This window comes from Columba livia, unplaced genomic scaffold, assembly GCF_036013475.1.
Source record: "Columba livia isolate bColLiv1 breed racing homer unplaced genomic scaffold, bColLiv1.pat.W.v2 Scaffold_166, whole genome shotgun sequence".
In the NCBI taxonomy this organism is placed as follows: Eukaryota; Metazoa; Chordata; class Aves; order Columbiformes; family Columbidae; genus Columba; species Columba livia.
Window position 1 is genome coordinate 122,899 of NW_027043062.1, and position 12,367 is coordinate 135,265.

At 53.9% G+C, this 12,367-nt stretch overlaps 1 protein-coding gene across 1 annotated transcript; it reads right to left on the reverse strand.

Moving 5' to 3' along the window:
• Positions 1-242: 242 nt before the first annotated feature.
• Positions 243-1,793, reverse strand: LOC135577890 (uncharacterized). Its single transcript, XM_065048003.1, has 3 exons — positions 1,645-1,793; positions 1,190-1,331; positions 243-747 (listed from the first exon to the last, which is right to left on the reverse strand). Exons 1-3 carry the CDS (start codon positions 1,785-1,787, stop codon positions 424-426), a joined length of 609 nt encoding a protein of 202 aa, XP_064904075.1. The 5' UTR covers positions 1,788-1,793; the 3' UTR covers positions 243-423.
• Between the last annotated feature and the right edge of the window lie 10,574 nt (positions 1,794-12,367).

The window sequence follows — 12,367 nt, forward strand, 5'->3', positions numbered from 1 at the left end:
GGCCATGGCAGCTTCTCTACCGCTACTCGTGCTGGGTCTGTAAGGACCCTTCCTATGGGCTGGAGGAGGCTGCCAGTTGCCAGCAGCCCTGTCCCCTGGTGCCCAGGCCACCTGTCTGCTGTCAGCACACCCCTCTCTGCCTCAGTGCTCAGCGTGGAAATCTGTACCTTGGCCACGTTGTTGTTCTGATCGCTCAAACGAAAGAAGAGGGGGAGCAGTGCACGGTGCATGTAGCTCTTAATCCTCTTCTTGTCGTGCACCATCACTGACTGCACCCGCTCTCTGAAGAGGCAGATGGAGAGCTCTCGCAGCTGGCTGGACTCCTGGGAGGAAGGAGGAAAGCCGGACTTCAATCCCAGCAGCTCTCTGCCCGTGGTGAGCAGGGGCAGTATCGGGGCTGACGTGAGGGGAGATGCTCCAGGGTCAGGTTGTGCAGAAGCCCAGAAGCCATCCCACGAGAGCCCAGGGGAGCAGAGCCTGCTCCCAGTGCTGTCCACGGGGCTGGGCTGAAGGGCAGCTGTCACTGCAGGCTGCCCACCCCCAGGGCTCAGTCTCCGTCATCAGCCTTACATCATCAAAGAGGGGCAGGAGCTTTTCCTCCAGCTGCTCGACAGTGGGTCTGGCCTCTTCCCTCTTCAGGTGTCCCATCACGCTGCGGAAGAATGTCAGGACTCTCCTTTTCACTTCTGTGTTGCTGTAGTCGAGCAACCCCACAACTTGTGGCAGGAGGGACTGTATTTTTCTTGCCTGTATGAACAACAGTTTCATTTTTGTGAAAGGATCAAAGACCACCGTGGCAAAAAAGCCAGTCACTGAGTACCAGCCTCCTGTCCAGCTTCATGGCAGGTGGTGGCACAGGAATCTCTGTGGCAGCCTCCTGGCAGGTGGTGGCCATGGGCACAGCCACGGAGATACAGGAGAGCAGGGCCAGGGCAGGGAGGGTTGAAAAGCAATGACTCCCTGTGTCCTGCTCAGCCGTCCCCTTTTCCCACAGGCCCCTATGGGCAGATGTCTTGGAGAGACTCCGTGCCTGGAAAGCTCCCCAGGCAGCCATCAGGCCCCAGCACGGCAGGGAGGGCGTGTGGAGCTTTCACCCACTGCCTGACCCCCAGCCAAGGCCAAGCCACCACCTCACCCAATGCCCCAGCCCCACCTGCCAACATGGCTCGCTTGACACCGCCCCGCTCACCATGTCAGGACTTTCTGACCCACTGATGACGCCTTCGGGAAACATGGAGTCTATGGCCAGGAGTCTTTTGCGCAGGTTTCTTAAGATCTTCTTCAGAGGCCGGGGTGTGGAGATCATCATGTCCCACATGTCCAGGGCAGTCCTGCGAGAGAGCGCTCTGTCAGCAGGGCAGCCTGGGCCACAGCAGCGTGTCCAGCTCCGCGCTGCAGGACGCTTGGGATGCCCTGGGCAGCAGCAGAGGCTGAGCTGCTGCTCCCGTGGGGCTGGCAGGAGCGCAGTGGTGGGCTCTGGGCTGGCTTGCTCAGCTGTGGCTGCTGCAGGCCTGGCTGACCCCCAGCGCTGGAAAATGTGGTGGGATGGAGGGTCCTGCTCCTCGGGGGTGTCCTGCAGGATTCCTTGGCTCTGTGCCCCACTCCCCACAGTGAACAAGCCCTCGTGGCTTTTGGGGCCAGTACCTGTCTCCTGGTGGAGCGATCCTCAGCAGCGTTGTGAGCACCTTCCCAGGTCTCCTGTCAGCCATGAGCAGAAGCAGGGACGCCACGCTCTGCCGAGCTGGTGCTGTGTTGATGCCGTCCAGGTTTTTGTGGATGCATCTCATGATCTTTGGCAGCTGGAGGAGATACAGGTGAGGATGGTGCTGTCACTGGAGTGCAGCCACTTCCTCAGCTGTCCTTCCCATTCCTCTCTGCCACCTTCATGTGGCTTCAGACTCCTGAGACACCAGGGGTTGGGAGGTAGGGATGGAGGAAGGAACAAGGCCTGACAGGGCTGAAGCCTGTCAGGGCAATCCAGCCACTGGCCACTTACATCCGCCAGCCAGAAGTCAGGGAATTCCATGACCATGTCCAGCAAGTCTGTTGCCCGCTTCTTGTCAAAGGTGCTGGAGTCTCTCATGGCCTCGATGAACACAAGGACGATGTCTGTCCTTTCAGAAGTTCTGAGGTATCTCGCACAGGACTATGGGAGGAAGGAAAGAAAAGAAGGAAGTGAAGCCAAATCACACCGAGCGCCCTGATGCTGCTGCTTAGCCAGGCAGTGCCAGCAGCCCTGCAGAGACACCCGACAGTGCTGGTGGCAGAGCCCGCAGCAAAGCTGGCAGCAGGGGCGGCAGTGACTGCACGGGGAGGATGAGAACAGAGGCCCCGGAATGAGGGAGGAGGGTCGGACTCATGGGCACAGGGTGCTGGCCCTGCCGTGAACCAGGGCTTGCTGGTGGCCAGGAGGACTGGGGCTGCTGCTGGGACACTGGTGCCAAAGCCTGGAACCCAAGCGTGTGTCCAGGGCTGGCTCTGTGGGTAGTCAGGGCTTTGCAGGCCCGTGCCGGCCACAGCTCCCAAAGCAGCTGCCTGGGCAGCAGCCCCGCATGGGGCAGCTGCAGGCTGCTCTGGGGTGCAGGGATGGGGAGACGGCCTGGCTGGAGGGTGCCTGGCTCCTTACCGCCAGTGTGGGATGTCTGAATAGCGCAGAGCTCATCTTCTCAATCCTCCCCACAGCCCTCTCCTGCACACATTCTCTCTCAGAGGTGGTGAAGGTCAAGAGCATCTGGGAAGAGAGAAGCTGCTGGTGAGCCCTGGGAGCAGCCACCGCTCCAGCAGAAGTAGCACCGCTCCACTCCTGGGCTGGACTCTGTTCTTAAGCAAAGCCTGTAGTGGGGTTCTGGCCCTCAGGCCCCTGGCAGGCTTGGAACAAATGCCCTGGGCCCGCCCTGTGGCCAGGCAGGGAGGCAGATGTCACCCTCTGCCGCCACTGTGCTGCAGAAGAGCCTGGCGGGCAGCCCCTGGTTCCCCGGGGAGGTGGGCACCCTCCCGGCAGCGCTCTCTGCACGGCACCGGGTAGGACTGTCCACTCCAGAGGGGACACCCTGTCCCCAGGGTGAGGAACAGCCCTTGTGAAGCCCACTCTTTGCACACGCCAGACCTGGAAGATATTCTGGAGCAGCTCGCTGACTCTGGAGGCTGAAGAGCCGAGCACCAATGCCTGCAGCATGTTGTCCATGGCTTCCATGGTCTGCAAGGAGACAACGAGTTTTGGCCATGTTTCCTGCCATCTGTTTCACACACGGGGGACTGATATGAACTCTCAGCGCCACGAGGCAACTCCTGTGCTGATTTTCTGTGTCTGGGAGAGACTCAGGGGCAAATAACCTGCTACGGGCAGAGCAGCAATTGGCACTGGATGTGGCCAGGCCAACTGTCAGCAGATGAAGGCATGAGGGTGTGAAAGCAGAGCTGAGACCAACCCTGCCTTGTCTTTCTGGTTATATATCAGCATGGGGTGAACAGGGAGCAGCCAGAGGGACTGTTGGGTCCTGCAGTTCACCAAGCACTTACTTTTAAGAAGAGATAGCGGCCCATATCCTGCATTTTCTCTTCTGGAGGAAGCAAGAAGACACTAGAGAAGCAGGCTTGGAGGAGGCTTGCCTCCTTGCCCTCCAGCGCCCTCTCCACTGTGCTGCAAAGAGAGAGGAGCCAGTCACACTTGGGTATTTGGAGCAGGGCCTCGAGATCTCGTGCAGGGTCCCCGGGAGGGATGGGCAGGTACCTCAGTTCGGCAATGGCAAGCATGGCGTTCCACCGCACCGCCGTGCGCAGTTTGTTTCTGGGCTCCTCTTCCAGCAGCACCTGCAGAGCACAGCCGGGATGGGACCTGCAGCTGCCGGCACCCAGTGCCACCAGCCCCTGGCCCTGCCCAGCGCTGTCCTCACAGGGTGCCGGGGGCATCGCCCCCTTCCCCAGAGGTGCCACGTATCCCCTCACCTTGATATTCTCTGCCAGACCATATCTCTGGCAGAAGAGATCTAGGCCCTGTGGAGGGCCGTGGCGCTTGCTGTTGTAGCACAGGTCACAAATGTTCTGAAGAAACGGAATCTTCTGGCTCTCCTCCTGGCAGCCAGGGGACAGAGAGACAAACAGGGAGTGTGAGATGGGGACACACAGCCAGCGGCACCACAGCATGGGGGTGCAGTGCCAATTAGCGCCCTGGGAGAGGCAGCTCTGCCCAGCCAGCACCCTCCAGCACCCGCAGCAGAGCCCCTGTCAGCAGACACCAGCTCAGCCGCCTTCCAAACGGCTATGGTTACCTTTTCTGGGCTGCTGACAAAGGACACGATGGAGTCCACGCGTCTCCTTTCGAATTGGTAGACAGGTAACCAGCCAGCATCTAATAAAGGAGGAGAGCAGGGAGGGCTGCAGAGAGGGTTTGCAGGCAGGACAGAGCAGAAGGAGCTCTGCCCCATGTCCATCCCAGTGCCCACTGCCCCAGCACAGTCTCCCCGTGCGTGTCAGGGCTGCAGGGTGCCCGGCAGACGGGCTGCGATGCTGGAGCCAGGCAGGACGGGGAAAGCCCCCAGTGCAGCGGGTGAGGAACTCGCTTCAGACGGGCAGGAAAGGTCCCCGTCCCGCAGCACGGCTGCCTCCTGCCCGCCCAGCTGCCTCTCGCTGCCCGTGCCCTGCAGCAGGAGCTGGGTCCCCTCTGCCCGCAGAGGCTGTGCTGGGGCCGGCTCCCAGCTCCGAGCAGCCCTGGGCTTCAGGCAGCATAATCACCACCCATGGAACCCCCTGCCAGCGTGTGGGGAAACGTGACCCTGGTGTCGAGCAGGGAGCGATCGCTGGGCCCCACCCTGCCCAGACAACCAGGGCCCCTCACTCACCGATCTGCGGTGGCTGTGCCACATCCACCTGGTTGGGCTGCGGTGGAGATGTGACCTCCTGGGGACCAACCTCCTCCTGCCAGGCCACCCTGGGGCGGCTGGGGGGCCTCTCCTGCCAGGCCAGACTAGGGCGGATGGGGGGTCTTCCTGCCATTTTTCAGTCAAAGGGAAGGAGGAAAAATGGGGAAGGCGGACGCTTTGTCAAAACACCTCGATATTGCAGCTCTGCCAGAGGCAGCGGTGAAGGGTGTGGGATGCGCCCGCGTGCTCCTCGTCGGGGAAAGACGTGAGCTCAGGAGCTCCTTGCTCCAAGTCTGCCGGGGGCAGCTAGAGCTGGGCTGTGGTTGGACTCGATGATCGTAAGGGTCACTTCCAACCAAGAAGATTCTCTAGTTCTCTGACAGACGTGGGCTACGCGCGGGGCTCTCGCCAGCTCCGTGCTCGCACCCTGTCTCGTCACCGTCCTGTCGGACAGTGTGGGCTGGGGCTGCAGCTGCACCTATCACATGCGGGGCAGTGGGTGTCACCAAGTGAGGTCACAAAGGGCCCCACTGTGACCCTGTGCCTGGGTGGGGAGGGTCAGGAGGTCCCCTTGGGAGGCTCAGGCCAGCTCAGCCCTGGGCACATGGCTGCTAAATTTCCATCCCAGTTTCTAGAAGTTCACCACCCATTGCTCTGAGCACAGTCTTGAACAGTCTGCTGCACCGCTCCATTTCCCCAGCGGCTGGTGCATGGTGGGGATGTCACAGACCTACTCAATGCCACGCTCCTTGCTCCAGGAGCATCCATCTATGGGGATGTTGCGGAAAGGAGTCCCGTTGTCTGGCTCAGTTCTTTCTGGGCTGCCAGGGGTGCAGATGCACTCGATCCCCCAATCACCCCCAGCCAAACCCGCAGCACTTGGGTCCAGGCTCCGGAGGAGGGAAGGGCCTGAGCTGTACCCAGGCCAAGAACTCCTGCCAGGAGACCCACAGGGAAGCAGAAGAGCAGATGAACGCCAGGAACTTGTGGGCGTACAAGTCTCAGACACTTTTCTTACTGTGTGCAATGTGACTACGAGTCTATCAATTCATTCCATAAATACGACAGCGTGGGTGAGCCACTGTGAGCTCTCCCTGCTAAATAAGTGAGCTGTATGGCAATGGTTTTACTACTCACAGCTCAGTGGATGAGACCAATTTAAGTTTCATATTAATCATTTACCTTAAGTAGAGGCACACTAAATATAATCAATTCTTTAGGGACTTAAGGTGGTATGATTTTTAATATACTCTTTGCTTCGTGTTACTTGTAAGCTGGATTTGCTACAATTTTAAGCTGTGAAGTTCTGCTCATATCTACCAAAAGCAACTACAAACTACACTGATCGCTTACAAGATAAGGCACAGGAGCAGCTCTGGCTGTGCCTGCTGAGCACCACGCTGCCCCATGGAGAACAGCAGCACTGGCAGTGACTCCTGGGCCATGTCCAGCTGGGCAGAGATGATCTGAGGGCAGGTTGGCAGCAGACCCTGAGGCTGTGCCGGGGGTGGCCACATCTGGCTCCTCCCGGCAGGAGTTTGGACAGTCCCTTCCCAGCTGTGAGCGCCAGGCCAAGGGCACGGGGCAGAAAGAGCCCCCACCCCCAAGGGTCCCAGCCCCACACTGGCCTCTGTCCCCAAACTACCAAAACTCCTAAATAGGCTCTGCCTCTACCTGAATTAACTTCAATTTTAACAAAAAAAAAACCAAACTAAAGTGTACTTCTGGGTGAGGATGGACCAGGTTCGGGATCAGGACCAGGGGTGCTGCAGGAGCAGGTGTCTCCCAGCACAGACAGGCCATGGGGACCTGTCGACCCCAGCACCCCTGGGCCCCAGCATGGCCCAGTTCAGCAGCCCTGGGCCCGAGGGCTCAGCTCAGGGTCAGCCCCACAACCAGGGTCAGAGCGGTTCCTGCTGCTGCCCCGACGGTCACCAGCCCCAGGCAGCCCTGAGCCAGAGTGCAGGTGTCTGAGCTGGGCTGAGCTGGAAGGGGCTGCAAAACAGCTCATCGGAGGAGGCGATGGAAGAAGGTGCCGTGTGTGTGGCACCGGGGGTGAACCGACACCCTCAGTTTGGTATCTGGACCCGTGCTGGGCTTGCACATGGACTAAGCCCCAGCTCAGAGCACAAATTGCTGTCCCCAGCCCCGGCTGCCAAGCGCTGGTCCTGCTCTCTCCTCCCTGGTGTGGCCCGAGCGCACGACTGCCCTGTGGCCTCTATGGGTCTCTATGGTCTCTATGGGTCTCTATGGGTCTCTATGGTCTCTATGGGTCTCTATGGTCTCTATGGTCTCTATGGTCTCTGTGGGTCTCTATGGTCTCTGTGGGTCTCTATGGGTCTCTATGGTCTCTATGGTCTCTATGGTCTCTATGGTCTCTATGGTCCCTGTGGGTCTCTATGGTCTCTATGGGTCTCTATGGTCTCTGTGGGTCTCTATGGGTCTCTAAGATCTCTATGGGTCTCTATGGTCTCTATGGTCCCTATGGGTCTCTATGGGTCTCTATGGTCTCCATGGTCACTATAAGTCTCTATGGTCTCCATGGGTCTCTATGAGTCCCTATGGTCCCTGTGGATCTCTATGGGTCTCTGTGGCCTTGGGCCTTGGGGAGCTCGGGTCAAAAGGAAGGATGTCGGGGATTGGCTCAAGGAGCACAGACATGAGTCCACCAAGCAACTGTACGAGCAGAGCCCATTTTAGTTGACATAAGTAGGCCTTAGTTAGCTTGTCTATTAGGCCGTGGGAAAGGGGGGAACGGAAAAGTACTAACTAAGGCAGGGTCAGGATATTTTTGAAGAGATAAGAGTCAGAAGAATGTGGGATGTGCATAGCTAGCTAAACCCAAGTAGGTGGAGTAAGTAAATGTGCTTAGCCTATTAGATAGAGACAAGTATGCATAATTATGGTATTTGGTATAAATGCACGCTATCTCGGGCAATAAAGTTGAAGTATGCTTTATCACTCATATTGGGTCGGCCGCATTTCTTCCTCCGTCCGCTCGGGTCTGGAACTCTGATGGGATTTCTCTCTGCATCCCCACGATCAAACCACGACAGATAATTGGTGGAGAATGCGGGCAAATTCGGGACTTGAGACATTTTTAGTGTTTTGGCACTTGTAAGGGCAGGGTCGGCCCCGCGCGCTCCTGCGCGCTGCCGTTTCTCCGCCGCCATCAGCCTTTGCCTCGGCGGGCACTGGCGGGCTCCGCGTTGCGCAGCGCGGGCACGAGGTGTCGCTGTCCGCCGTGTCTTGGATTGAGCGCGGCTCGGCGCCACGTGGCCACGCGGCAGGCTCAGCGTGAGGTGGCACGGGGAAAAAACGGGAGGGTTTTAAAACGGATCAACAGTACCTTTGAATTCTCCTGCCACAGTGCCAACTCCTAGGATTATGAGACTCGCAGGTCTGGGTGTTTAGAGTATTGAATAGTGGTATTAACGTAGAGGTGAATTACTTTGATTTGAAAAATGCTGTGGTATATTTTCTGTAAGTTATTTGATAGATTGTGCACAAGTATTCCTTGTTTTCTCTGGATGTTTCTTGTCAATAGAGTTTTACATTAGATAACAACAAAGAACTGGACCATGCTTATAACGGTACTCTGTGGTTTGGCAGTGGTTTACTTGATGGTAGTGCAACCAATAATGAGTTTCTGTTCCTTTCTGCTGTACCTTGAGAGACCGCCAGGAGAGCTGAATTCCAGTTATGTGTTTGCTAAATGGGCTAGTGAATCTTGGGAAAGTATTGTTATAAATGAAGATGAGGTTTTGAGCCAATCAATTAATTTTATTGAACAAGCGAATTTACAACAAGCGGTAATTAGGCAAAACAGCGCTGGGTGACCGGGGGAACTCGGTTCCGCCAACGGGCACACCCTCCACTCTTCGTGGGTGCTTATATAAGTTATACACGCGTTCATGCATTGGTTGATGCTATTTGCGGGCATCCAGCAGCTCTCGGATTGGTGGAAGATGTCGCCGTGGAAGAAGTTACTGTGGAAGATGTTGCCTTCTGAGAAACCGGACACTGCTGGTTTTCTGGCTTTGAGAAGCTGAGTCACGGGGGGGGCTTGTCCTGTCTGACCTTGCTGCCTTATCCAAGCATTCAGGCCTTGGTTTAACTGCCACTACAAAGTTCTACAAAACATAATCAAACTTGCACAAGCACAGTTACTGCTTACAACAATATGCATAATATAACTGAGTTCTACTCGATTTGTTCAACAATAACAATTTTGACCATTACTTATTACAATTCCCCCCTTTCCTTTTACCCGTTTATTTGTTGATCAAATCGAGTTACCGCTTCTCAGGCTAGTAAGGTTATTTCGGCTTCTTCATCAGTTCCATGTTTCTGTAGCAGCATAAGGTGTACCTGCTCTACACGGCCTTTAATTAGTCCAATAAGTCGATTTAGGATACACGGTCCAAAGGTTAGGGTAAGTAATAATAGTATTAAGGGTCCAGCTACTGTGGATAGCAATGTAGTTAGCCACGGGAATTGCCTAACCCAAGATTCATACCATCCTTGGGCAGCTTCCCTTTCCTTTCTTCGCTGTTCCAGTTTTTCCCTTAATTTTGCCATCGAGTCTTGGACTACCCCTGTGTGATCTGCATAAAAACAACACTCTTCCTTCAAGGCTGCGCATAGTCCACCTTGCTGTAAGAAAAGGAGATCCATCCCTCTCCTGTTTTGCCACACCACTTCAGATAGCGAGGTTAGAGATCTCTCTAAGGCAGTTATGGAGTTTTCAATTCTCTCTAGGTCCTCATCTATCGCAGTCTTCAAGGAATTGAATCCTTGATTTTGTTGAACAAGTGAAGCTATCCCTGTTCCTGCTCCGTCTGCCCCTAACCCTAGCAACGTGGCTATAGTAATGGCTGTAATGGGTTCCCGTTTGGTACGATGGAGTCCTGTATCCCAAATATCATACATTACATTTTCTTGATGATACAATATCCTTGGGATGATGGTAACTAACATGCAATACTCTCGGGAACTGTTGAACACCTTTAAAGACACACATGGAGTAAGTCCCATCCTAGAACATATCCATTTTGTTCCATTCGGGGGAATAATATATCCTGTGGTTTCGTTAAGGCTCGGTACGATATTCCCACAAAGTGGTCTCTTGGAATTTGGTACTTTACCTATACAAGTCCCTATCCCAGTTCCATGTTGCATAGTTATCCCTCTTTTCTGCTCTTCCCAAGGACATTGAACAGGCACAGACTCCTTGTTTATGGTATACCGACGATTATCCCCTATAGCTTCATAAAAGGGTGGATTAACATTATAACACAACCAGCAACCAGTGGTTAAGTTGGGTTGAGTATAGTTTAGGGTTTGATAAGTAGCCCGGATAATTCCCCATAGAGGATTCAAAGATTCCGAGGCTTCAGTATTCAGAGATTTCAAGGCTTCAGTGACAGTTTCCTCTTTTACTATTATATTCTCCTTCTCTACTGTCCTTGTCTCCTTACCCAGAGGGGGAGGGGATTTTACTACTGGATTGGGACCTATCGCTCGAGGGGTTGGTTTAACTTCTTCCTTCTTTATGAAGAACATGCCTCCCCTATCATCACCCGGTTCATAATACCGCATTCCCCAGGTTTTCCCAACAAGCCATCCACTATGTTCAGGGTTTGTTATGTTAAGGAATATATATTCATACTCGCCATCACTGTCCCGCTCGTTTCGGTTGCGAGGACAACCGAGTTTTAGTCGGCGGCCTTGGTTCACGACTCCCGAAGGAGGAATGCATCCTACAGGTCCCCATCCAACCTTTAAGAACTTATCAATATTTGCCGGAGGAATTGGCCAGCTTGAGGCAATCGTTTCACACCCCCAGTAAGAGCAGTAATAGTGTCCTGGGGTATTACAATACGAGGGCCCTGTGCTGGGGCACATATAAAACCCCATTTTGTTAAGGCATGGCTCAATCTGACCTAATTGGCAGAAGGTTGCAGTAAAAGAAGGTGACCCTGATGTGGTCTGTTGTTGTATGATCGTTTGGTCCTCCCATCGATAGAGGGTCCATTTAAAAGGTTGGTGAGAACTCCCCTGCTTTATTGCTATTATTACCGGTAAGGTAAGGAGGATTAGGGAGAGCGACCCGGCCCCTGGTTGGCTGAAAATCAGCCAGTGGAGGTTCATTTTGTTGAGGGTTGTTCTGCTTAACGGAGCTGCTTTATTTTAGGAGTCTTCGGAGGCACTTGCCAATCCCCACAAGGATACCCCTCTGCCTTGCCCTGGGCCTACTCTGTTGCTTCAGAGTAGCCGGGTAAGTTTTCTTCTCGGCAGCAGTTGTAGTCTTCAGGGGACTGCCTCCTGAATCCTCTCCTTGTTCTGTCACAACCCACTTTCCAATACTCAACCCAATAGGGCTATTTTGAGTACCAGGTTTTGGCCACTGTCCCGAATCCTCACAGGGTCTGGAACATTCCCGTATTTTTACTAAACGCTTCTTACACTTCCTCTTGGTTATTTCCCAAATGTCTGGACTTACGGGTCATACAGAAAGTACTGAATATTTTTACTACACTCTATGTTCTTAACTATAAGTTTCTCTCCTAATTGTGCAACAGTTCTGTACCAATCTCTTCTATAATGTCCGTATCTAGGCCAATTTTCCCGTCCAGTAATTTCCGCAGTATTTCCACAGTATTTATGGTTTTTCCCAAACACTCATCACACCATCGTTCAACATAAGGAAACTTTTCCCACTGCTGTATCCCGCACGCGCTACACACACGACATACCCAAGGATTACATTGTTTGCATACAGGACATGCGATATGTAACTTCCGCAATTCCTTACAGTTGTCCATAAGAAGCTTAATATCTACGGCTATATGTCACGTGTCTGTTTCCTCCTGAAGGTCAGCTTCAACTCATCCGGTTCCCCGGTGACTTCCCAGTCTGTATGTAGGACAGGACCTTTTACTCGACTAGCGTGTGTCCATCCTCTTTCTGCGGCGCGGACTGCGGTATCTGTGGTGAGTAAAACAAGGAAAGGTCCCTCCCAGCGAGGGGTTAACGATGATTCCTTCCATGTTTTTACGAGTACTTGATCTCCCGGCTTAATACTATGTATTGCTACATCTAAAGGTGGTCTTTGAACCACCAGGCCTCGCTTTAACAGTTCTTGCCTCCTTCTCATGAGTTCTGTAAGATATTCTTGTAACATCTTTTCTTCCACTTTAGGGTGTTCGATTGGCTTCTCCAAATCATAGGGCATTCCATATAACATTTCAAAGGAGGAAAGTCCTGTATCGGCCCTCGGTTGTGTCCTTATGTTCAAGAGGGCTAAGGGGAGGCACTTCACCCAGTTCATTCTGGTTTCTATCATTAATTTGGTCAGGTGCTTTTTAATTTCTCCGTTCATCCTTTCAACTTTTCCTGAACTCTGGGGGTGCCAAGGAGTGTGATACTCCCACTTGGTTCCCAGAGCTTCTAACGTTTCTTTGATTATTTTGGAAGTAAAATGGGGTCCTCTGTCCGAATCGATA